General features: G+C 52.8%; 1 protein-coding gene across 2 annotated transcripts; it reads right to left on the bottom strand.

The window, feature by feature from the left end:
- Positions 1-3,187: 3,187 nt before the first annotated feature.
- KRT8 (keratin 8) lies at positions 3,188-10,403 on the bottom strand. 2 transcript variants are annotated; one of them, XM_088025612.1, is made up of 9 exons: positions 10,053-10,403; positions 7,202-7,410; positions 6,517-6,577; positions 5,721-5,816; positions 4,968-5,132; positions 4,638-4,763; positions 3,851-4,071; positions 3,668-3,726; positions 3,188-3,378 (listed from the first exon to the last, which is right to left on the bottom strand). In XM_088025612.1, the coding sequence occupies exons 1-9, from the start codon at positions 10,401-10,403 to the stop codon at positions 3,188-3,190; spliced, it is 1,479 nt and encodes a 492-aa protein (XP_087881738.1). The 2 variants fall into 2 exon arrangements, with proteins under 2 accessions (XP_087881738.1, XP_087881739.1); XM_088025613.1 differs by having other exon boundaries at positions 3,188-3,368; positions 3,664-3,726.
- Between the last annotated feature and the right edge of the window lie 14,097 nt (positions 10,404-24,500).

The raw sequence follows: 24,500 nt of genomic DNA on the forward strand, positions 1-24,500 counted from the left end.
AAATAAAATCTTTTTAAAAAATTTTAAATGTACATATACTTTGACTCAGCGATTCCCGGAATTTTTCAGATACCCTCATTATGTACGATATGCCATGGACCCAAGGTTTATTAACTGCAACTTTGTTGACATAGCAGAAGATTAAAAAGACCCACCAACTGAGGATTGGTTACAAAGATTGTGACACTTTAACTATACTGTAATTAAACTTAAAAACTTAATTTAAAATTTTTTAAATATGGGGCACCTGGTTGCCTCAGTCAATAGAGCATGGGATTCTTGATCTTGGGGTCGTTGAGTTCAAGCCATACATTGGGTGTAGAGCTTCCTTGCTTGCTTGCTTGCTTACATACATACATACATACATACATACATACATACATACGTAGTGGCACATCTGTAAATGGAATATGATGAAGCTTTGAAAAAGCAAGAGGCAGCAATTTACATACTGATATGGAAGAAACAGGCATTGAGGGAATGCCAAAGCATGACATATAATACCACATATAGTATAATACCTTTTGTGAAAAGTTTATCTGTATACACGTACATACCTAAGGGATGATGCATACATAAACTCTACCTGAAATGAACTACAAGAAACAGGTAACGTTAGTTACCCTCTGGGCGAGAAACCGGTAGCTGGTGGGGAAGGAGGCCCCCTGTACTTAGAACTGTGTACAGGGGACATCATCTTTTCAAAAACAAAAACAAGCTTAAAATTGTTCAGCTGTGTATGCTATACAGATGATAAAAATCTAGTCTTGTCCAAAAGCCCTGGCCCAAGCGCTGGACACCACTTCCATCATTTACAGGGTAACCTTGTGCAAAGTCTACATGCATAAAATGGGGACTTTATTACCCGCCCTACAGGATCCCTGGAGGGTTGGCGTGTGATGCAGCCCCAGATCGGCCATCAAGTAGGTATTCAAGAAAGGTTAGCTTCCATCCTTCCTCAGTTCGTCTAAATGAGAATTGGACAGCCAGCTCTTGTATTTGGTGTCCCCTGAATGCTGAGTGTCCTTGATCACACAGTAGGTACACAGCAACCTAGAAAGGAAGGAGGGGGAGGGAGGGAATTCTCCCGACTTTTCCTGCCTTTCCCTGAGCAAACACCTGGGGTGTGGAAACACCAGGAGCCTATTGGTGGGGCCCTTGGCTGCCCCCAGCATTCGTGGGGGCAGGGCCTGATAAGATGGGTGGCTGGCTTCAAGAAGGATTGCGCGGGGCACAATTTAAAATATTGACGTGGGGCCTCACCGGGCCAGAGGTCCCTCTCACTGGGTACCATGCATGCTCTGGGTTCTAACACCACCCTGCCGCCTCCTGGGACCTGGGGAGAGTCAGCCACACATGAGCCGAAGGCTGGTTAGGCTGTAAGTTGTGATAAAAATGAGTTTCTTTCTTCAAGCTGTTGCCAAATAATGAGAGAGATAATGGTGTTCTAAATAATGGTGCTTAGTTTGATCATGGAAGAGGGAAGTCCTTTATTGTGACAAAGTCCAGAACTCTGGGCCTAGCGCTGGGAGGGGGTGGGAAAGTAGAAGGCCGGGGATCAGTCAAGCAGCTCCATTGAGGCAGGTAGCCAGGGAGATAACCGGAGAACCCCGAGGCCGGGAAGCCAACAGGAGCCCTAAGACCCTACAGCAGGGCCAGAACTTGAGAGCTTCCTGCCCTACCCTGTCCCCACAAATGTACTCCCTGCATGGTTTTTATTCTCCCTTGGTGCTTTGGAAAGTCAGAACCAAGTAAGGGCTTGTCCACACTTAGTCCAGTGCTAAGAGGTCCGCAGGTCTGCCCGGAACCCCGTGGTGGTAGTGGTGAAGCCGCAGGCCAGGGACACGCTGCCCCACCCAGGTGTGTCCTAAACCTCTGGCCCTGCCCTAGACTCCAGAGGCTGCAGTTCTAGCGAAGATGGGCAAACCCCTTTACACACTTCACAGAACATAAACACACCCATATCAACACAGCACACCCTCCACATGCAAACACAGAATGCACACACCCTTCGCACACTCAGCTGTATACATAATATAAACACTGCGTGTAGGGGCACCTGGGTGGTGCAGTCGGCTAAGCGTCCGACTCTTGGTTTCAGCTCAGGTCATGATCTCAGGGTCGTGAGATCAAGCTCTGCGTGGGGCTCCACGCGCAGCGTGGAGTCTGCTGGAAATTCTTTCTCCCTCTCCCTCTGCCCCTCCCACTTGAGCTCCCTCTCTCTCTAATAAATAAGTAAGACTTTAAAATATATATAACACTGCGTGGAAAAGGGTGAAAAGGGAATGGCAAGGACCAGTGTCGGATGGGAACAATCGTCAGTGGAGCCAGGAGGAGCCCACTTACCAATGCCAAGTCCTATACTATCCTGGCTTCTAGAAACTGTGGGTGTGACACGTCCAATTGCTACAAATGCACTCTGGGCTTCTGAAGGGAGAGGAAACCCGGGACTCCTTGGTTCCCAGCTGCAAAGGAATGAAGACGGTAAAAAGACATCTGTGGCCACCAAGGAAATGCCACGTGCCCGGCCGAGGAGGAGGAGGAGAGGCTTGGGAACTGCAGAGTATAAATGCCGGAGCTTCCTCTTTCCTGCTGGGCCAATTACTTGGCCCTCCGGGCAAGCAGTCCTGTGAGGTCTACCGAAAGGAAACTGCACTCTGTCCTGATAATAGCATCTAAAACCTGCCTGCCTGCCTGCCTGCCTGCCTCCAAGGGTTTGTTGCACAGCTAAAATGAAATGGGGTACTGAAGAGGACATTAATGACCAAGGTATCATGTGGCTTTCAGCAAAGAAGTCTCTCTGGGAACAGCCTGGAGAAGGCCAGACTATCCTCCCCAGTGCCCCCCCACTTCCTAGGTGCCCCCCCACCAGCTTCTGGGTCCCAGGAGGGGCCTCCTGACCCCCTCTCCCCCACCCCACGGACAAGGGCTGCACAAAGCCAGTGGGATTGGCAGAGTCAGCTGAGGCTTTATTTGGGAAAAGATACTTGAGTTGGCTTTTAGTTGGCGGCACGGACGAGAGGGGGTACCCAGGGCAAAAGACTCCCCCCAAAGGCAGGCTGAGGACTAGGGCTGGGTCTTAGGTGGCTCTCCTGTTCCCGACGCTCCCCGGCACAGCTCCTTTTCCCCCCAAAGGCTCTCTGGCAGCCACAAGAGTGGGGAGGCTGAGAGGGACCACCGTGGTTGTTCACTTGGACAGGACATCAGACGACTCGGACACCAGCTTCCCGTCACGGGTCTCGATCTTCTTCACGACCACAGCCTTCGAAGAGCCGCTGCGGCTGAAGGAACCAGCAGGGCCAAAGCTGGACTGGAAGGCGCTCAGGCCATAGCTGAGGCCAGGGCTTGTGAGGCCCCCATAGGCTGAGCTCAAGCCACCTGGTCAGAGACAGAAGCAGCCATATAAGCTCAGGCCAGGCACACATCAGGCTCCACGTCCGCTGTTCCCTGCCACCCCCTACATAGTTCCCCAGCCCTGGCTCATTATTTTAGGATGGCTGGGGAAAACCAGGAGCAGACTAGGACAGAGCTTTGAAATAGTTATGTGACCTTGGACAGGACCTCTAACTGGGCCCCAGCTTCCTCAGCCGTACAAGAGGGAAATGTACAGGAGCTGTGTAAAAAGGCCCCGCCCGCCTGCCCTACACCCCAAGGCTGGGACACTCACCTGAGTAGCCACTGGTGGTCTTAGTATGGATACTCATGTTCTGCATCCCAGACTCCAGCCTGTACCCAGAGGACACATGGGACATCAGAACCAACTCCGGGCCCTTGTCCCAGGACAACAGGACTCAATTCCCACCCCTGCCCACCCCAAGTCGCCAGGCCAGTCAGAGACCCCAACACCCACCGGCTCTCCTCGCCCTCCAGCAGCTTGCGGTAGGTGGCAATCTCGATGTCCAGGGCCAGCTTGACGTTCATGAGCTCCTGGTACTCACGCAGCTGCCGGGCCATGTCCTGCTTGGCTCGCTGCAGGGCGGCCTCCAGCTCGGCCACCTTGGCATTGGCGTCCTTGAGGGCCAGCTCCCCGCGCTGCTCGGCATCGGCGATCGCCGCCTCCAGGGCAGCCCTCTGTGGGGGCAAGGGGGTCAGGTCAGCAGGTAGAGCAGTCTGCTTGCCTCCTCCCCCTGCATCCACCTTCCCTTTCCCCTCTACTGGGGACCAGAGCCTCTCCCTGACCTAGACTAACCAACTCCATCTAGCTCCGAGAAAATGCTACCAGTGGGCTTCAGGAAGCAGAAGAGGGAAATCTAAGCAGCTCCCAGGCACTTCCTTGCATGAACTTCTCACCTGGGACACCACAAGGCATCATCCCAGCCTAACTGGACCACATCTCCACTTTCCAGACTGCCTTAAAGCAGTAGAACCTGACCTTACCCTGATATATAAGACAGATAAAACAAAGCAGGCTCGAGGGAACCCATCCTGGAGCCTAACCCCCCTCTGGCCCCCTCATCAGGGCCCCAGGGACCTCCTCAGCACCCTTCATACCCCCCCCCCCCCGGAGAAGTCTGAGAAGCTGAAAGTCTGGTCTAGAATTCCTTTCCTGACCCCCAGCCCCCTCACTCCTTGCTGCATTGTCTGCTCTCACCTTGACACGTCCAAGGATCCTCTCCCACCCCCAGCCCAGCTCATACCTGGTTTTTGAGGGCCTCGATCTCAGCCTGGAGTCGGCTGATGCTCCGGTTCATCTCAGAAATCTCCGTCTTCGTGCGACGGAGGTCATCCCCGTGCTTCCCAGCCAGTGTCTGCAGCTCCTCGTACTGTGGGTGTGAGCAGGAGGAAGGCGAGTGCCCAGCTCGTCTCACCTCCCCCTTCCCCGCACACATACACACACACACCACGGCCAGCCTTCTTCCAGACTTCCAGGGACACGGACACCCCTGTCTCCCCAGCACCCAAGGATCTGGGGACAGGAGCCCTGAGACCCTACAGCAGGGCCAGAACTTGAGAGCTTCCTGCCCTACCTTGATCTGGTACATGGTCTCGGCCTCAGCCCGGCTGCGGTTGGCGATGTCCTCGTACTGGGCCTTGACCTCGGCAATGATGCCGTCCAGGTCCAGGGAGCGGCTGTTGTCCATGGACAGCACCACGGACGTGTCCGAGATCTGGGACTGCAGCTCACGGATCTCCTGGGGAGGGGGGACGGCACAGGGGGTGGGTGGTGAGGCCCTGTCCTTGCACACAAGAAGCCCCCTTTGGCAGAAGGGACTTCCTTAGGGACAAGACAGGGAGGCCAGCCACCGAGGAGCAAAGCAGGTGGGTGCTAGGGCTGGGAAGATGGGTCAAAGGCCTGAAACCTGGAGGGATGTACAGATGAAAGGAGGCAAGGACAAACGGCCACCTGGCTCCAGATGAGTGACCCGAGGGGCAGAGCCCTTCCCCACTCAGCTGCCAACAGTGAGCCCCTAAGAGCTTGCTACAGGAAACAAAGGCTCTGGGGACAGAGCAGGTTCAAGTTGCAGCTGGGCCATCCCTCTGTGTATGACAACCTTGGACAAGCTATTTCATTCCCGAGCCCATTTTCTTATCTGTGAAATGGGGTAATAAACCCTCCCTCACCCTCACGCAGGGGGACAAAACATATAGAACAGCCGTGTTGGGTTATATGGATAATTATAATTATTCAGTGGTGAGACCCTGTCTGCTGACGTGCTGGGGGCTGGGAGGAGCCTCTGATGGGGCAGGGGCCCCTCAGTCTTCAGCCCCCAAGAACATACCTCTTCATACAGCTGCCTTAAGAAGCTGATCTCGTCGGTCAGCCCTTCCAGGCGGGACTCCAGCTCTACCTTGTTCATGTAAGCTTCGTCCACATCCTGGGTAGTAGGGAAGGGGAGTCTGAGCTGAGTGCCCACACATGACCGCAACCAGGGGCACCCAATGGCCCAGACATAGAACCTTCTAACTAAATGACTTTCCCACCTCATTCTCTGGCCTGATCCCCAGCCTCTGCCCCATCACACCTGTACCCCCAGCCCAAACACCTTTACCTCCGTTTCCCCGCAGCCCTCCTCCTCCTCCCCCTCCCCCTCCCCCTCCCCCTCCAGGAAGCCTTCCATGGCCACACCTCCAATTCTGCTCCATTTTCTTAACCATATCCCAACATTAATGTCCAAAGTTCTGTCCAAACGCACCTAACTACCCCTCTGTCCTTGTTTGTCTTTCTATGCTGTATTACCTGGGAGGTAGCCAAATATCCCATTACTTGGACACATTTAAGGACAGAACCCAGGGGGCGCCTGGGTGGCTCAGTTGGTTAAGCGACTGCCTTCAGCTCAGGTCATGATCCTGGAGTCCCGGGATCGAGTCCCATGTCGGGCTCCCTGCTCGGCAGGGAGTCTGCTTCTCCCTCTGACCCTCTTCCCTCTCGTGCTCTCTATCTCTCATTCTCTCTCTCTCAAATAAATAAATAAAATCTTTAAAAAAAAAAAAAAAAAGGACAGAACCCAGAAAGCCTAATTCCAAGTCTCTAAGCCCCGCCTCCTGTTATCTGGTGGGGGAGGGGTCATCCCTCACCTTCTTGATGAGGACAAATTCATTCTCCATGTCTGCACGCTCTTTGATCTCCTCCTCATATCTGGTAAGGAAAAGACTTAGAATCAGAGAACAAAGGCAAAGGTGAGGTTGTCCTGAGTATTTGGGGAGGCAAGAGTATCTAGGAAATTCAGTTCATGAAGATGCAAGATATAAGGGCAGCTCTGGTCCTTCTGCCTCAACCAGCCACTCTCTCCCCACCCTTACCCCAGGTTATCATCAGCCAGTGGGGAAGCCGAGAGTAGGAAACCCCTCTCGGAATCCATGAATACACATTGGATCAGGCACATGAAGAGGGTTAGCAGCAGGGATTGACATGAGACCTCAGACAGAACTTTCTGGCGTGTACTGGAGATCAAGGGTAAGGAATAAATACGGCCAAGGCTGTAAGGATACAACAGAGGCCTTTCCCACCTTTGGTTTACTATGTACATATTAACATAAAATTCGTTGTCCAAATCCAGACAGTCCTGAGATTGAAAGGGGGTGGGTGCTATTAACAATCATGGACAACGGGCATAAAGCTAGACTGTCCTGGAAAACCTGGTCCTCTGGTCACCCTAACTATACAGGACTGCACTGCCCGACAGGCAGGGGGCCACGTGGTCTTAGACAGGACCGAAGGACTTCAGTCAGGTAGGGGGCAGCGGGAAGGAGGGCAGCTCACTTATTCTTGAAGTCCTCCACCAGCCCCTGCATGTTGCCAAGCTCCACCTCCAGCTTCAGCTTCTCCTGGCCCAGGGTGTCCAGCTGCCGCCGGAGGTTGCTGATGTAGCTCTCGAACATGTTGTCTATGTTGCTCCGAGCGGTTTTCTGCTGTTGTAGGAGGCTCCACTTGGTCTCCAGAATTTTGTTCTGCTGCTCCAGGTGCCTCACCTGCATGAGGGAAGAGGGAGCAAGAAGATCCACATCGGGCCCAAGGAGCAGGGGAGGAGTCTGGGGGGTAAGCAAGCACTGTCTTCTCCTCTAAGCCACTCCCAGTGGTGTCTCCAGAACCCAGAGATCTGTTTAGCTGCTCTGGGAGGCTCCCCAGTGGCCTGAAAGAGACAGCATGGTGAGTGGAGTAGGGAGCCATGTCCCCCAAGTGCTGGGGGTAGGGGAGAAGGGGGATGACAAGCAAGCACATGGGTGGAAGGGAAGGGCTAGGAGAGTTATGTTGAAATGGTATTTGCAGAACAAAAATAGGTCTTACTTACTTAGACTGTATATTACAAATCAGTAAGAATAGCCAAGTTTCCATTAGCACTTTATAGAAGATTGAAAAAGAAATGTAATTGCTCATATCAAATATTATCATCATCATCTTTATCATATGGAGTGGCTTCGAGGCACTCCTACAGATTACAGAGAAACTTCAGGCCTTCGGCCCGGAGAGCACTCGCCAGAAGACCTAGGTTTTAGCCAAAGGCTGCTACTGGCCCTTGCTGCACGACACTGAGTTGCTTCCCCGGTCTGAGCCTGGGTCTCCTCAACCCTGCGGTGGCCTAGAGGAGCCCAGGCAGGCCCTTTCAGGAGCTTATCTCTGTGCAGATGTCCCTTGCAGCCAGAGAAGAGGCAAAAGACTAGGCAGATCTGGGCGCAAACTGCACACCCCCCTCCCCATTGCCCTCTGAGATTCTCCAGCAGGCAGAGGGCTCCCCGACCCCCACCCCACCCTTGAATCCACAGCCCCTCCTCCTGCCCCAAACACAAAGGTCCCGGGGTTCCTTGGGCTCAAGGAATCCAGATTTTAGGATGAAACTAAGGCATGTTAGAAATGATTGACTGATTGATTGATTGATTGATTGTATTTTTTAAGTAATCTCTACAGCCAACATGGGGCTTAAACTCACAACTCTGAGATCAAGAGTTACATGCTCCACCAACTGAGCCAGCCAGGCACCCCAGAAAGGAAATTTTTAAAAGAAAGAATAATAGATGGGTTCCAAGAGCAGGAATACATTGTTTTTAATCAACCCAAAGTCGTCACTTTTTTTAAATTGAGGGGACTTAAAAGAGAAGGCGGTCTGAAGGGTGCATGCAGTCTTGATCCAACAAATTCTCCTCTATAAATCCTTTTCTTCCCCAGGTCATTCTGCCCACAAATTATAAAAAGTAAATGATTTTAACATTTAGCCTTAATGGACTGCTTAATATGGGCCAAGCACTGCTAAGCTCTGTACATACATTATATGCTTGAATAGGCAAAACCTCTTTTATTTAGGGATTATCATGCCCATTTTATAGATGAAATCAGATTTGGCAAGGTAGCCCCATCAAAGGAAAGGGCAGGGCACGGTGAGGCAGGAATTCCGACTCTGAGCCTGTGCTTAACCACTCACTGTGAGGACCCCAGAGCTAACAAAACGCTATCAAGGAGTAAAGTCAAGGGTGCCTTCTGCCCAGGAGCCAGCAAGCCCTCCCTAAGCGGGGCGGGGAGGGGGGGGGGTGCCAATTCCCTGGGGGGACTCCAATTCTACTACTACTCTGCCCCAGGATTTGCCTCCTTCCCTTCCCACAATGCCTCCAGGAGCCAGTCAGCAGAGACGGGCCCAACCCTCCGGAGCGCTGCGCTCCCCCCCCCCCCCCCCCCCCCCCCCCCCGCCCCGGAGGCTGCAACGACCCAGGCTGCAAAACCCGGCTCAGTGTCTGCCCTGGGGAAAGTGGAACCAGGCTGGGGCGGAGCCGGGGTCGGGGACAAGGGCCGAGTGGGGAGAGGGGCGTTGGCGGACAGACGCCTTATTTGAGGCCATAAACTCTGGGATTGAACAGGACAAGAAACCTGGGCGGGGTGTCCAGCGCCCGCAGACTTTGAATCCTGGATGGGCTTTCCTGAAGCCAGCCCCTGGCACCCCCCTCACCCCAGAAGCTAAGAGCTGCCCAGGTAGGGGAGGGCCTCCCCAAGACCGAGGGCCTCAGCCCCTCACCCCAAGATGGGGGGCGAGTCTCTGCCCCGCCCGGCCCCGCCCACCCCGGTTCCCAGGGCAGGGGCCAGGTGATGACTCATCTCGGTGCCCCCACACTCAGGGCCTGGAATGCCAAAGGCCTCAATCAATATTTGCCCTCTGAGTCAAATCACCTGCTTCCTTATTCCACAGTCCTATCAAACCCTATTTAAATGCAAAAAAAAAATACAGAGGGGCACTTTGGGGAGCCCTTGGGGCAGGGCCAGGGAGAAGGGTTAACCTGGTTAAAGGGGCCTCCCCGTCCCACCCCACAGCTGAACAGCTAGGACTCTTCCAGGCTGAAAGCTTCACAGAGCCGTCAGAACTCGGGTAGGGGTGTGATGCGTGAGGGAGGGAGCCTCAAGGTTTAGAGTGAGAAGCCGCCCGGACCCTCTCCCCCTAGCTGCGCCGGCCCAAACCAAAGTGCATGGGAAGACTGAGTCATAGCTGGAAGGGAGAGTGCTGCCAGGGTGGGTGGCGCCAGCAGGTCGCCAGTGGGGAGCTGGAGATGTGCCCCCAGACAGGGAGACCAAGACACAGGTAGGGACCCCCAGCCCCAGGCACTGCCCGCCAGGCGGGCGGGGGCGGCCTCACCTTGTCGATGAAGGAGGCAAATTTGTTGTTGAGGGTCTTGATCTGCTCCTTCTCTTGGGTGCGCACAGCTTGGATGTTGGGGTCCACCTCCAGCTTAAGGGGGCTCAGCAGGCTCTGGTTCACTGAGACAGCCGTGATGCCTCCCATGCCCCCGGCCCCGGCGCCGTAGCCCCCGACCACACTCATGCTGCTGCTCAGGCCACCCCGGAAGCTGCTGCTGCTGCCGCCCACCCGGGAAAAGGCGGAGGAGCTGATGCGGGAGCCAGGCCCGCTCGTGTAGGAGCGGCTGCTGAAGGCCCGGGGGCCAGAGGTGGACATCTTGTAGGACTTCTGGGTCACCCTGATGGACATGGTGGAGGCCGGAGTGGAGGCAGGAGTGGAGATGAGTAGGCTGAACCTGACAGAGGTTCCAGAAGGAGCCGAGAAGCTGCTTCTAGGTGGGAACAGCGCCCCAGGGTTGGCCCTTTATAAAAGAGAGCCCAGCCCAAGGGGAGGATCCAACGGGTACCTGAGTGGCTAGGCCCTGAGGGGGCTGGGCCTAACCCGACACCTGCCACCTACAGGCCGGACTCAGGTGGGGGCAGCAGAGAGCTGCTCCCACCCAGGAGCCCACTCTAGCTGGCACTGCCCCTGCTCAGGAAAAGAGGGATTCCGGAAGTGTAACACTGGAGAGACCGACCGGCCTGGCGGGAGCCTCCTGTGACAAAGAGACTTGGTTGGGGTCACCCAGACACTGCAGCCCTACTCCTCCCTCTGGTCTCCTAACCCCCTTGGGGAAATAAATGCAAGGACTGGGAAGCATAGTAGGAAAGGGATCCCAGAGTAGCTGACACCCCAAAGACACCACCTCATGTTCTTCTCTCTGCATTGAGTGATTATGAAATTCTGCCCAGGCTGGAGGACAGGGCATCTAGGTTCCAGATCCTTGAACCTCAGGCCAGCCATCTACCTAGTCTCTCCTCAGTTACTGCTATTAACCTCAGCATCTGGTGCAGTGCCAAGAGGTGCTGGGTGAATAATTGTGGAATGAATGAACACACACACACACACACACACACACACACACACACACACACACACAGAGGCTGTCTTCCCTCTGGATCTGTGGGTGCAAGAAAGTGAGATCCAACAGAGCACGTTTCCTGGACACAACCTAGTGCCTTCCTCTCCTCCCAAGATCCCAGGATTCCCTGGGGCCAGGCTGGACCCTGTAGGCCTTACTACGGGGCACAGAGAATGAAGAACAAGGGCTAAAGAGAGAAAGAGCGGGGGTGCTCAGGAGAGAGGGAAGCTGCACTTGCAAGAGTCGGTCCCAGAGCACCCGGTGGGTGAATCACGGGAAGGGAGACAGGACCGGGTGGGGTGGGGTGGAGTGGGGAAGGGCGCTGATGGTGAGTAAAGCTGGAGCCACCTGGACACTCTTTCTCTTCCCAGGCCAGAGGAAATGGAGGAAGAGTCCCTGCACCTGTCTCCCTGAGCACATTATCAGAATGAGTCAGAGGGCAGGTTGGAAAAGAGCACTACCTGTCGAAGTCTGAAGAATAGGGAGCTCTGCAGGGAACCCCAGGCCTGGGCGGGCCGGGTGTGGCAGGCTGTGGGTGTAAAGCAGGAGTTGGGCCCCTGAGGCAGATATTCCAGCAGCAATTACCTGATGACTGGGGCTAGAGTCTCAGTAAGATCCTGCAGGGCATGAAGTGGGGATTGGATGACACCCAGGTAGAGTCCCCTGGAGGAGAGGGACACACAGCACACAGCCCCCGCCCTAGGGCAGGGGGTGACCAGGACTGCCCACCTGCCAGGAGGGCTGGTATACAGCTTCCTCCCCAGCCTTCAGCAGACACGCTCAGGCTTCCAGAAGGACAGACACAGAGACCCCCCACTCAGAGGGACAGAAAGACCCAGAAGCCCCCTCTTTGGGGACAGACATAAATCCGAAAAGACAGACCCACAGAAGAGTTCCACTCAGACCGAACACACATATACACACACAAGGACACACTTGTCCCTTCCACAAAGACAAATCAGAGGCTCCCAGAGGGGACGCAGAGTCCACATTCCTTTCTCCCCTCCCCTCTTTCCTCCTCCCCACTCTTCCCCAGACTTCTGGCCTCCTCTGACTTGCTGAACCAGCAGGGGAAAATCCAGTTTGTACCTGTTTGCACCAGGCCCTCTCCCAGCCCCTTCAAACAATACTTAATTTCCAAAGACTGAATTGAATGCATGCCACCCCCTCCCCAACAAACCCCCACACTAGCATGGTGGGGAGACTGCTCCTTGCAGAGACCAAAGGGAGGGCAGTGGTTTGGCCCACTGCCAAACCTGGGACAGAGAGCAGGAAAGAGAAAGGGAGGGACTGGTCAGACAGGTATGGCAGCCCTGGGGAGGGAGGACACCAGCTCCCCTACTTCTTCCCCTCCCCCATGCTGTAGTCCAGTGGACCCAGGCAGATGAGGGGGCGAGGGAGCGGACAGTGGGGGCAGGGACAGATGGCACTAGAAGTCCTGAGCACAAAATAACAACCCAGAGCCTGTCCTAAAGTCTCAGCCCCTCCGCCCCCACCTGCCTGGTTCCCTGGTTCCAAGAGTGTCTTTTGTTGGGGCGTCTGGGTGGTTCAGTCATTAGGCATCTGCCTTCGGCTCGGGTCATGATCCCGGGGTCCTGGGATCGAGCCCCGCATCGGGCTCCCTGCTCCGCGGGAAGCCTGCTTCTCCCTCTCCCACTCCCCCTGCTTGTGTTCCCTCTCTCGCTGTGTCTCTCTGTCAAATAAATAAAATCTTTAAAAAAAAAAAAAGTGTCTTTTGTTAAATTGAGGACAAAGGGGGCTACAAGGACCCCTGTGGTTTTCAGGCTGTAGAGCTGGCCCAGACCTCAATGGGGGGAGGGGGGGTGCTGGGGCAGCCCAGAACAATCTGGGGCTAGAAGTATGCGCACCTCATTTGTCAGCTCCCTGTTGCCCGATACCCCAGCCAACACCTCCCATGATGGCCCAAGCCAGCCTTTGAGCTGCCCTCTCCAACGCTCCTGCCTGGGATTCCGGGGTGGAGGCAGAAGCGAAAGGCCCAGGACTAGGGCCAAGTGGTGAGGGAAGAGAAAACCAGCCTGGGGCAGCCACAGGCACAACTCCTTGTAAGGCTGACTCTGGCCACTGCGGTCTGCCCAACAGAAGGGAAAGTGTTTGCAGTGACTGTGTGGCTGGAAGAGCCCGCGGACTCTGCCCCAAACTGCCTTTTCCAGAGAACGGAAAGAGGAAAGAAGAGTCAGATGGCATCTCAAAGAATGACCCCAGGAGGCCCTGATCCCTGGGCACCTGTGTGGGGCTGGGGCAGGTGGGTGGGGAGGGCAGTGGCTACCATCACAGGGCTTGCAACCATCAGGAAAGAGGGTCTGAACAGAGCTCCTCTTGGTGATCAGGACAGATGACAAAGGACACTGTATGGTGTCTGTAAGAGCCAAAAGGAAAACAACCCAAATGCCCACCACCTGACAAAGGAATAGAGAAGCAAAATGTGAATATCATTCACAATAAAAAGGAACGAAGTAGTGACATGGGCTACAATGAGGATGAATGCTAAGCCAAGGAAGCCAGTCACAGAAGGCCACATACTGCATGATTCTATTTTGATGAAACGTCCAGAATAGGCAAATCCATAGAGACAGAAAATAGATTCATGGTTGCCTGACCAGCTCCAGGCTGGGGAGAATGGAGGGGATTGCTAAAGAATACAGGTATTCTTGGGGAGCCTGGGCAGCTCAGTCGGTTAAGCTGACTCTTGATTTCAGCTCACATCATGATCTCATGGGTCGTGAGATAGAGCCCTGCAGTGGGGCTTGGTGCTCAGCATGGAGCCTGCTTGAGATTCTCTCCCTCTTCCTCTGCCCCTCCCCCCACTCATGCGCTCTCTCCCTCTCTCTCTCTCTCTCTCTCTCTCTCAAATAAATAAATAAATCTTAAAAAAAAAAAAAAAGAACACAGGGCGCCTGGGTGGCTCAGTTGGTTAAGCGACTGCCTTCGGCTCAGGTCATGATCCTGGAGTCCCGGGATCGAGTCCCACATCAGGCTCCCTGCTCGGCGGGGAGTCTGCTTCTCCCTCTGACCCTCTTCCCTCTCGTGCTCTCTCTCATTCTCTCTCTCTCAAATAAATAAATAAAATCTTTAAAAAAAATGAACACAGGTATTCTTTGGGGGGAGATGAAAATATTCTAAATGGGATTAGGGTGATGGTTGCACAAGCTCATGAAAAAGCTAAAAGCCATTGAATTGTATACTTTAAATGGTTGAACTGTATGGTGTGTGAATTATAGGTCAATAAAACTGTTACCCAGAAAAGCCACAAAAGCATCAATTAGCCACATATATAAAGCAGAGACTGTAGGCCAGCGCAGAGATCAGGGGACTGGGGGGGTGGGGGGAGGGATTTTGTTTAGATGCCAAAGGTAAAGAGGTTCCCTGCCTCTACATCAGTACCCAAGGCAGTGTTCCCAAAGCACTGAAGTCATTTTAAAATATGGGCAATTTAAAAATCGTATTGTTGATATAGCTGAGTTTAGCACCTAGGCAGCAAGAACAATTCGTTTAAGTAGGAAGCCACAGATGGTGGGAACGCCCATCAGTAACCCACATCATGAATAATAAAGATGATTTGATTGTTGGTTTTTGTGCTGTGTACCTCAAGGCCAAAACTGTTCACGGTCAATGTTCAGTAAATGGTACCTCTTTTTCTTTTTTTTTTTTTAAAGATTTTATTTATTTATTTGAGAGAGAGAGAATGAGAGAGAGAGCATGAGAGGGAAGAGGGTCAGAGGGAGAAGAAGACTCCCCGCCGAGCAGGGAGCCCGATGTGGGACTCGATCCCAGGACTCCAGGATCATGACCTGAGCCGAAGGCAGTCGCTTAACCAACTGAGCCACCCAGGCACCCTGGTACCTCTTTTTCTTCATGATAAATGGTGGCTCTGATGATTAAAGGCTGCCAGGATGGGAATGGACTGCCTAGAGGGGCGGCAAGCCCCTGTCCTGAGAAGTATTGAGACAAAGACTTGCTTACCGGCTGTCCACCAGGCTCACCATGGCCTCACCGTGGGAGGGTTCCTAGGTTAGGTAAGCATTTGGACTAGAACTTCCAAATCCTCCCCACTCTGTGAGCCTTTGATCCATGTCCCACCACCATAGAGCTTTCCACATAGATTAGACATCCACGAATGTTCTCTGAACTGAAACTTTGATTTTCATAGGACGTGTGATTAGAGGTTATTAGAACAATGGGGCACCTGGGTAGCTCAGTGGGTTGAGTGTCAGACTCTTGATCCTAGCTCAGGTCTTGATCTCAGGGTTGTGAGTTTGAGCCCCACATTGGACTCAGTGCTGGGTGTGGAGACTACTTTAAAAAAATAAAATAAGGATGTCATTAGAACAAGTATGGGGGAAAGGACAGCAAGGTAAGCCTCGTTGCAGAGGCAAAGAGACACAAATACATGTCAGAGAAGAAAAATTTCCCTTTATACTTCGAGATTCTTCTGACTGGTCTAAGAATTAAACTGACACGAGACACATTAACAGGAGAAATCAAATTTCATTATGTACGGGGAATCCTCACAAACATGAGAGATTCCAAAGACAGTTGGGCAAAATGAGGTATATATGTCATCCTGAATTAAGGAGGAGGCTGTAAGGGCCTGGGACTTCTAAGGGAAGGAAAGCAATTCCACAAGAAGGTGAAAAAGAGTAAATATTTGGTAAACAAATGTTCACTGGGCCATAAGGAAACAAAGGGACAGAGAGAGAAATTTTAACAGACTTTGCTAAACTCCTCCCTGTCTACCACCCCTAGTTCATATTATACTGTAATCTTTGGCGGTAGCTCCCTTCCTGGAGCAGGTCCTCTATGTAAATTCTTTAGGCAGTTAGGGGGACCGTCAAAGTTTCTTTCTGAGTCTTTTGGGCCTTGATTGTTTTCAGCTCAAAATCATCCACGTGCCAAAGTGGCACATCTGGGGCCGTTCATTCTGTACTCCCACACCCAACAGCCTGGAGATGAGGAGGTCTCCCACCTACCTTCACATCCTCACACCCTCATCTCCACATATATCAAACTGGAAGAGACCATCCATTGGATAGGCCATCAAGATGAGGTGGGAGGGGTCCAGTTGGACTCCTTCCCCTCAACCCAAGTTCTGTCCAGAGCATGCACACCAAAACTGTCCAGGCTGCAATCCATCTGGATTTTTTGAAACCTTCCTCCACTGAGCCAAGACTGAACCCAAGACTTTTGCTCCGGTCCCACCACCAAGACCTCCAGGAACACACTCTTCTCTCCGCAGAGAAAATAGCCCAAAGCCCAAACGCAGATCACTGCAGGATCCCTCCTTCAATGGATAACATCCCTGTCTTCAGTGGATAACATGCCTGCTCCTCAAGAAGGAAAACAGAGTGGGGCGCCTAGGTGGCTCAGTCGTTAAGCGTCTGCCTTCGGCTCAGGTCATGATCCTGGAGTCCTGGGATCGAGTCCCGCATCGGGCTCCCTGCTCGGCAGGGAGTCTGTTTCTCCCTCTGATCTCCTCTCGTGCTCTCTGTCTCTCATTCTCTCTCTCTCAAATAAATAAATAAAATCTTTAAACCCCCCCCCACACACACACACACAAAACTTAAAAAAAAAAGAAGGAAAACAGAGTGGCCAGTCCCCAGAGCTTGACATTCCACAGTGGTGGCCAAAGAAACAGACAGAAACTAATGGAAGACCTGACAGGGGCCCACTCATGGCCGTGAGGACAGCAGTGTGGGGGACCTGAGTCATGGGAAGTGGAAGGCAGGGAGTCACGGGAGAATGCTTCTCAGAGGAGATGAGTCCCTGGAGGAACCCTAAGGAAGGAGTCACACAGGCCTCCCACAGCTCTACTGCAGAAAAAAAGTTTCCCCAAAGAGTGGGTTCAGGTAACCAGACTGGAGTGCAAGAGGGAGGAAAGAGAAAGCAGGACCTGAGGCTCAGCTACAGCCCCCACGCTCACCCCCACCCTCCAGCCCTGAGAATTATCCGGGCCTGGGCTGCTGGGCAATGGAGCTATTGTCCAGAGGTCTGTTGTTCTCAGTTTCCTGCCAGGCAACCTGAGGACCAAGGTCTTTATTTCCTCCTGCTTCTATTAACCCATTCATTCATTCACCTATTCATTTGCTTATCAGGCACCAGCCTGAAAAGTCTTCGGAGATAGCTTTTTGGTTCCTTTCACACCAGTTAGGTACAAGTGGGAGCCTCCTTTGGCCAAGGCAAGGTGTATCCTGAAGGTCTCTGTTGAAAAGTGACCATTAAGAGTCCTGAGTCACTAATTCAGTATATTGGTGGCTGACTATATACTGGGCACGTGCTGGGAAGGCTCTGAGAGAGCTGGGTCCCTAATGGCCTTCACTGTAAGCTGGGAGAGACAGACGCATAATGCCATTTTCTCTAATACTTCGATAATAGTACTTATATGGTCCAAAAAAGGCCTTATAGGGGCGCCTGCGTCGCTCAGTCCATTAAGTGTCCAACTCTTGATTTGGGCTCAGGTCATGATCCCAGGGTCCTGGAATTGAGCCCCACATCGGGCTCCCTGCTCAGCAGTACGTCTACTTCTCCCTCTCCCTCTGTGATCTCTCTTGCTCTTACTCTCTCTCAAATAAATAAATAAAAATCTTTAAAATAATTTTTTTTTTTTTTTTTTTTTTTTAGTCTTGAGGTCTTTTATTTTCTTTACATTTATCATGCCATGAATTCATAGGGAATGGGTTCCAGCAGTTCAGGCTCCTTTCCATTAGTTCTCACAAAGTGTGCTTCTCTGGGTGGGGCACGCTGGCGCTTCAGTTGAACCCAAGTACCTTTCTCTTTGGCTTCCTTCTTTTTCTGATCATTTTCCTTCACACGCTTCAGGAAGCTGTCTCGGCTCTTTGAGTGTTTAATATTCTCAATGCGTACATTAATTCTCTTGGCAAGAATCTTGCCCTTAACTTGTTTGTTTACAACAATGCCAACAGCATGCTGAGCAACATTGTAGACTCTTCCGGTTTTGCCATGGTAACATTTGTGGGGCATTCCTTTTTGAACAGTGCCCATTCCCTTGATGTCCACAATATCACCTTTCTTATAGATTCGCATGTATGTGGCCAAAGGAACAACTCCATGTTTTCTAAAAGGTCTAGAGAACATATAGCGGATACCTCTCCTCTTTCCCTTTGTGTTGGTCATTTTGGCAAATTACTGGAAGATGGCGGTTCCGGCCGAAAGGTTAAAATAATTTTTTAAAAAGACCTTACAAGCATTAATTCATTTAATCTTCATAAGAAAAGTAGATGTCATAATCACCACCTTTACCAGATGAGGTTAAGAAACATGCCCAAGATCACACTGCTGGAAACTCCTTCTCCACCTCCTCATGGCTATGTCATCATATTTCCACTGTTGTGATGAGGAGCAAGGAAAGTGGTATGTTGGATTAACAGCCAAGAGACTGTCTTCAGGTTAGCAAACCAGCACTAGCTGGGCAGGGCCTGAGAGAACGAGCTGAGGACCAGAGGAGCCGAGTATCAGCACTGGGTCCAAGCGTCCCCCAATGAAGCAGGAGGACGGTGAAGGATGCTGAGGTGAACTTCCTTACCTCCACGTTGCCTGAAGTCACTCTTGTCTGGGATGACAGGGGATCATCCTGGGATCCCCCTGGCCCCAGTTGCTCAGAAAAAGCTAGGGCTCTGCTTATAAAGGAGATAATCCATGCCACATGGGGCTGGACAAGAACTCTGAATCCCGGATACCCCGTATTGCCGGAGAGTCCCGGGTTAGGCACACACTAACATGCTAGCCCGTGCACCCGTCCCGCCCCTGGGTGAAGAGAAGGGCTCCTCTCCTGCTCTCTTGATACACAGGAGCGTGGCTCTTCCATGCCTGGTACAGAAACGCAAGCGGCGCAACACTGGGTGGTGGGGGGGGGGGCGGTTGTGAAAAGTCACGTGCGAAGCATAGTTCTCTGAGAGATGCTCCCCGGATTTCCACCTCACCCAGGGATACGGCCACTGCTTAGGCCATTCCCAACCTTCTCCACAATCATGGATCATGGTGAACAAGAAATGATCATTTGTGTATGGCAGGCTGGGGTCAATGAAAGGGTCAGCTTGAGACCAGATGCGGTGAGGCCAGAGGCTATGGCTGCCTGAGACTTCCACTCAGACATTCAGAGGGCTGATGGCCCCAGGACATCACGCAGTTACAGCCACTCCTGGTACGGTGGCTGGGACACTCTGGCTTGGGGACACCAGTCTGTTTTGGGGAGGTGAGGAGCTCCAGGAGGAACAGGAAGGAAAGGGGTGCAAACAGCTAGAGCTCAGCCCTCCTTACAGGGAAGGCTCAGGGATCAAGGGCACCCATCAAGGGAAGCCATAAATACGTAGGTATCTAGGCACAGCTGAGGTTAACCACCCACCATAAAAGCAACCACAGTCCATTGGGAGGCAGGACCAGGGAGGGATCTCCTCAAAAGCGAGCTGCCCCAAAGCCAGCCTTGCCTGCCCCCACCCTACCTGCTGGGGTAGGAGGAAGTGAAAACAAGGAGTCACTGAGTCTCAATTTCCTCCTCTGATATTAGGGGTTGGTCCCAACAGCCTCTGATATTTCTGACTTTCCCAAGAACATCAACAAATTTTATGATTCTATATATCACTCAAAGATTCTAAGGAATTTGGCTTCAGCCCTAAAATAATGATTTTTCTCTGAAAGGGAGAGGCTAATGACGATCAACAGGGATTTTTGAGCAAAGGCGATTCTCCCCGGGGTGCGTAGACACACATACCTGGACTCCTGCCCTCAGGACACAGAGGACGCAGGTGCTCTGCCATTAGTAACAACCCCTCACATGCCCACCCCCGGCTGTGCACACACAGCCTCAACCTATACCACCCATCCCCCAACCCATGCACACGCATGCCTGTGCAGCTGGTCAGTCATACTTGCCCTCCAGACACACACACACGTCACCCTCACATGAGTGTGTGTGCCCGCCTCGCCTTGCCCCCCCATCACCGCCACATACATACCACTCTTTTTTTTTTTTTTAAGATTTCACTTATTTATTTGACAGAGAGAGACAGCGAGAGAGGGAACACAAGCAGGGGGAGTGGGAGAGGGAGAGGCAGGCTTCCCCGCGGAGCAGGGAGCCTGATGTAAGGCTCGATCCCAGGACCCTGGGATCACGACCTGAGCCGAAGGCAGACGCTTAACAACTGAGCCACCCAGGCGCCCCCATACATACCACTCTTAAATGTACACCACACACACACACCCATGCACAAGCAGCCGTATCATCCACACCCCAACACAGAGACACACATTATTGCTCACAACTCCTGATTGCAAGCGACTGAGATCCAACGCCCACGGGCTTCAGTGTAAGTGATCATTTATTTGCTCACACACCTGGGAGGATCAGGGGTCCATGTGACTTTTGGCATAAGACAAAATGAGGGGTTCAGTGACGAGGGGCTCAGTGAAGGCATCAGGACTCTCTTCCTCTACTTTTCTAGTTTGCCTCTGTGTTAGCTTCCTTCCGGGGCAGACCAGCTCCACGCTGCAGCAAGGATGGTCACCAAAAGGGGGCCTCTGGCCAGTCGTTCCGGTGGAAGTTGCACGCCTGACTCTCATTGGGCTGGCTTAGGTCACGTGCTCGTCCCGGAGCCAGAGGGTGGCCAGAGGACTAGAGGACTGTAAATCTGGACTAGACCGGATCTCGCTCGTGGCCTGCCCTTGGAGAAGGGCAGTCAGCCCCACCCAACCTATATAGTGGGGCGGGGGGAGGGCAGAAACAGGTGATTCGCCAAAAAAGGTGGGCGAGTTGTTGGACAGATAACAGATGTTCACTGCCTACACTAACCCGAATGTACACAGAGGCAGGTGTGGAAATCTAGAGGGCCGCAGGGGTATAAAGATATGGGTGTGCACACTGAGCCCTTGGATAAATATAAATTCTGTACCTTATCAATGAAATATTGATGTAAGAAAAATAAGTGATCCGGACATATGCTACTAGGACTTCAAAGGAAGGGAAGAGCTGTTTAAAATAGGTCTGGGCTCAAGATGAAACCAGAGAGGGAGACAAACCATGAGACTCTTAATCTCAGGAAACAAACTGAGGATTGCTGGAGGGGAGGGAGGTAAGGTGGCTGGGTGATGGACATTGGGGAGGGTATGTGTTGTGGTGAGCGCTGTGTATTGTGTAAGACTCATGAATCACAGACCTGTACCCCGAAATAAGTAATACATTATAGTTAATAAAAAATAAATAAAATAGATTCGGGCTAGGGGTGCCTGGGTGGCTCAGTCGATTAAGCATCTGTCTTTTGCTTGGGTCATGATCCCAGTGTCCTGTCCCCCATCGGACTCACTGCTCAGCAGGGAGTCTGCCTTTCCCTCTCCCTCTACCCCTCCCCCCTGCTTGTGCTCTGTCTGTCTCTCTGTGTCAAATAAATAAATAAAATCTTAAAAAAAAAAAACAAGAAAATAGGTTTGGGCTCGACTGAGTCTTCACAAGAGAATATGGATGAAAAGATCTGGGAAGGTGAGGAGTCACTGGACCGGAACAGGAATCCTATGGGACGAGCAGAAAGACTAGGGGGTGAGGAGGCAAGACAGTTGATCCCGTAGGTTGCAGAGTCCCACGAAGGTGTGCGGCAGGAGGGTGACATGGTGAAAGCAGGAGGTGAAAGCTTGAGGAAGAGGAAGTGAGCTGCGTAGGTTATGTGGTAGAGGTGAGACTGGAGGCGGGAGAGGAGAGAAGGGGTTCTTGCAGAACGCTCATGAGGGAGTGTGTGGTGTGGCAGGAGCAGTGGGGTGGGAAGGCGGGCATGGAATCGAGCTAGGATAAGAAGGAAGAACCAAGAGGATGTGGCAGTTGATTGCAGGGCTGAGTCCAAGGTGAAGGGAAACAAAGAGGTGACTCACATGCACTTCCGACAGCTCCCTGCTTCCCCCCAGACCCTTCTGCTCCAGCCAGATGGGTGCATGCATTTGCCACAGCCGCTGGACCTCCCCGCCCTGCCGTCGTGCTCAGCCCACCAGCATCAGACCACAGCTCCTGGCGGACAGGGCGGGGTCCTCCAGCGTCTGTGTCTGGTTCTTACCTCTGTGCCAGTCTCTGCCCGGGGGGCTCCAGCCCAGAGTGGGTGTCGCAGAGTGAATGTGCAGACCCTCCCCGGAGCAGGCACTTTACACCTGCCTCCCTACCTCTGTTCATCCTACGGGCACACAAGCACACACCTTCCCTGAGGCCACAGCACGATGAGGCTGCCACGAAACGCTCCACGGTCCTCAGGAGCAGACGCAAGCGTGGGAGAGCCCATTTTCTCCCCGCTGATCGTGACGTGCCCGGAGAACAGGGCCTGACTCTTGTCTGACTCTGAGGGGGGCCTGGACACATGGAAGCCAATGCAAGGAGATGCCTGGGACAGGGGGGAGAATGGAAACCCCGCGAGGCAGACACACAACCACAGGACCGAGGAGGGTGAGTCCTGGAGAAGAGCCTGGACCGCCAGGAGAAAGGGGGGACATTCATCTGCACAGCCCAGGGGAGACGGCTAGAATCAGCAGGAAGGAGCCCCAGGGAGAGACTTCTCACTGCGAGCTAAGACCTTCCAAAAGTTGAGCCATGTGCAAGTGGACTCTGCATCGTCATCTGGGAAGTTGTGGCTTGCTCTGTGTGAGGATAGGCTCAAGCAGAAGGCGAAAGGGGCTCGAGCATCAGAGGGGTGCGTCCTGAGGGCCTTCTGTGTGCACCACGCACTTCACCTCCTTTAAACTCATAAAAACCCTCCCTGTCAGGCAAGGAAGGAAAGGTGCCCAAGTCCATACAGCTGTGAGGAAAAGAACTGGAATCTGAACCCCACGGATTCCTCACTGCTGGGACCTTCCCCACACATGTGCCCCCGCCCCACAGCCAGGGGTGACGGCAAGCCACAGGAGAGTGAATGCAATAAGAATTGGGGAGCCACTTCCTAAGTGTGTGAAGGTGGGCAAGTGACTTAAGTCTCTCCGAATGTTCCTTTTCCTCAGCTGAAAATGCAGATAATGGCAGCCCCCCAAGAGGGCTGAGATGAACACGAGATAGGGGACTGGGGCCTGGCAGCGGCGGGTCAGTCAGTGTTATCTGGACCCTGGCCACTGCTCTGTGCTTGTCCCCCTGCCTTTCCTAAAGCCTCCTCCAGCAGCTTCCCCCGCCCCCCATCCTAGTCAGCACCCCTCCCGGAATTTCTGCTGACACCCACTTTGACACAGTGGCCTTGTAAGAATTTAAGTCCCGGTCTCCCCCTTGCAGGATGGAACAGCGTCTCTCGAGTCTCCATGTCTTCCAACGTGCCTGCCCAACCCACAGTAGTAGGTGCCCGGGGGGGGGGGGGGGGGAGTGCCCGCTGGCTCACAAGGGCTGAGGGCCACTAGAGAAAGTGGCAGCTGGGGCCGTGAGGAGGACTCTAGAAGAGAGTAATAAAGGGGACAATGCAAAAATCTGCCACCATGCAAAACAGAAGCTTGCAAATCCAATTCTGAAGGAGCCGGCCATGCAAACCGAGCCCTGCCCCGGGGGACACAGCTTGCCTTCGCCAGCTCTCAACCCAGGGCTCCGTTCCCTGCCAGCAATGGTGGTGGTGGTGGTGGTGGTGGGAACGGTGGGGCTCATGGGGGCAGCTCTCATTTATGGGGTTCCCGCTTATGTCAAAGTGTCAGATCTGTCGCCTGTATTATTTGCCATCCTAAAATAACCCATGAGGAGGGTACCATTAAGCCTTTTTTACAAATGAGGAAACTGAAAGTCCTTCAAGACTTGACCTTGAGTCTGGAGTAAGTCCACAGCCTGAGCAAGCTCTTTCCGGTGCTCCTACAGATTTGGTATCCAGTTACCTCCATCGAGGGAAGCAGTCATGTGGATAACCCAGAAGTAATGGTCCAAAGACATTTTTCTTCTTTTGGTTAGCCATTTGAAAAATATATATTGCATTCATTCAATTAGTATTTGTCAAACATCTAAGTCACCCCTCTTACTGTAGGGATTCTGATAGACTTAGGGCACCTCTCCCATGAAGCCAGGGACATTGACGTCGTCTCGTTGATGGCCAGATTTACAGCATTAGAAAATGCCTAGCAAGGGGCGCCTGGGTGGCTCAGTCATTGAGCGTCTGCCTTCGGCTCAGGTCATGGTCTTGGGGTCCTGGGATCGAGCCCTGCATCGAGCCCCGCATTGAGCCCCGCATCGAGCCCCGCATCGAGCCCCGCATCGGGCTCCCTGCTCCGCGGGAAGCCTGCCTGTCCCTCTCCCACTTCCCGTGCTTGTGTTCCCTCTCTCACTGTGTCTCTCTCTTGTCAAAAAATAAATAAAATCTTTAAAAAAAAAAAAAAGAAAGAAAGAAAGAAAATGCCTAGCAAGCACTCCACCAAACATATGATGAATG

Source organism: Eumetopias jubatus, unplaced genomic scaffold, assembly GCF_037043125.1.
Source record: "Eumetopias jubatus isolate StellerSeaLion01/CBP00866 unplaced genomic scaffold, mEumJub1_p1.0 scaffold_8, whole genome shotgun sequence".
NCBI lineage: Eukaryota > Metazoa > Chordata > Mammalia > Carnivora > Otariidae > Eumetopias > Eumetopias jubatus.

What these genes read in the sequence shown, in the direction of transcription:
- KRT8 (XM_088025612.1), bottom strand. Translation starts at nt 10,403, where the DNA reads ATGTCCATCAGGGTGACCCAGAAGTCCTACAAGATGTCCACCTCTGGC. An exon ending in AATTTGTCCTCATCAAGAAG is followed by an intron (nt 5,817 to 6,516) that starts GTGAGGGATGAC and finishes CCTACTACCCAG; the next exon opens with GATGTGGACGAAGCTTACAT. An exon ending in TAAGGCAGCTGTATGAAGAG is followed by an intron (nt 5,133 to 5,720) that starts GTATGTTCTTGG and finishes CCCCCTCCCCAG; the next exon opens with GAGATCCGTGAGCTGCAGTC.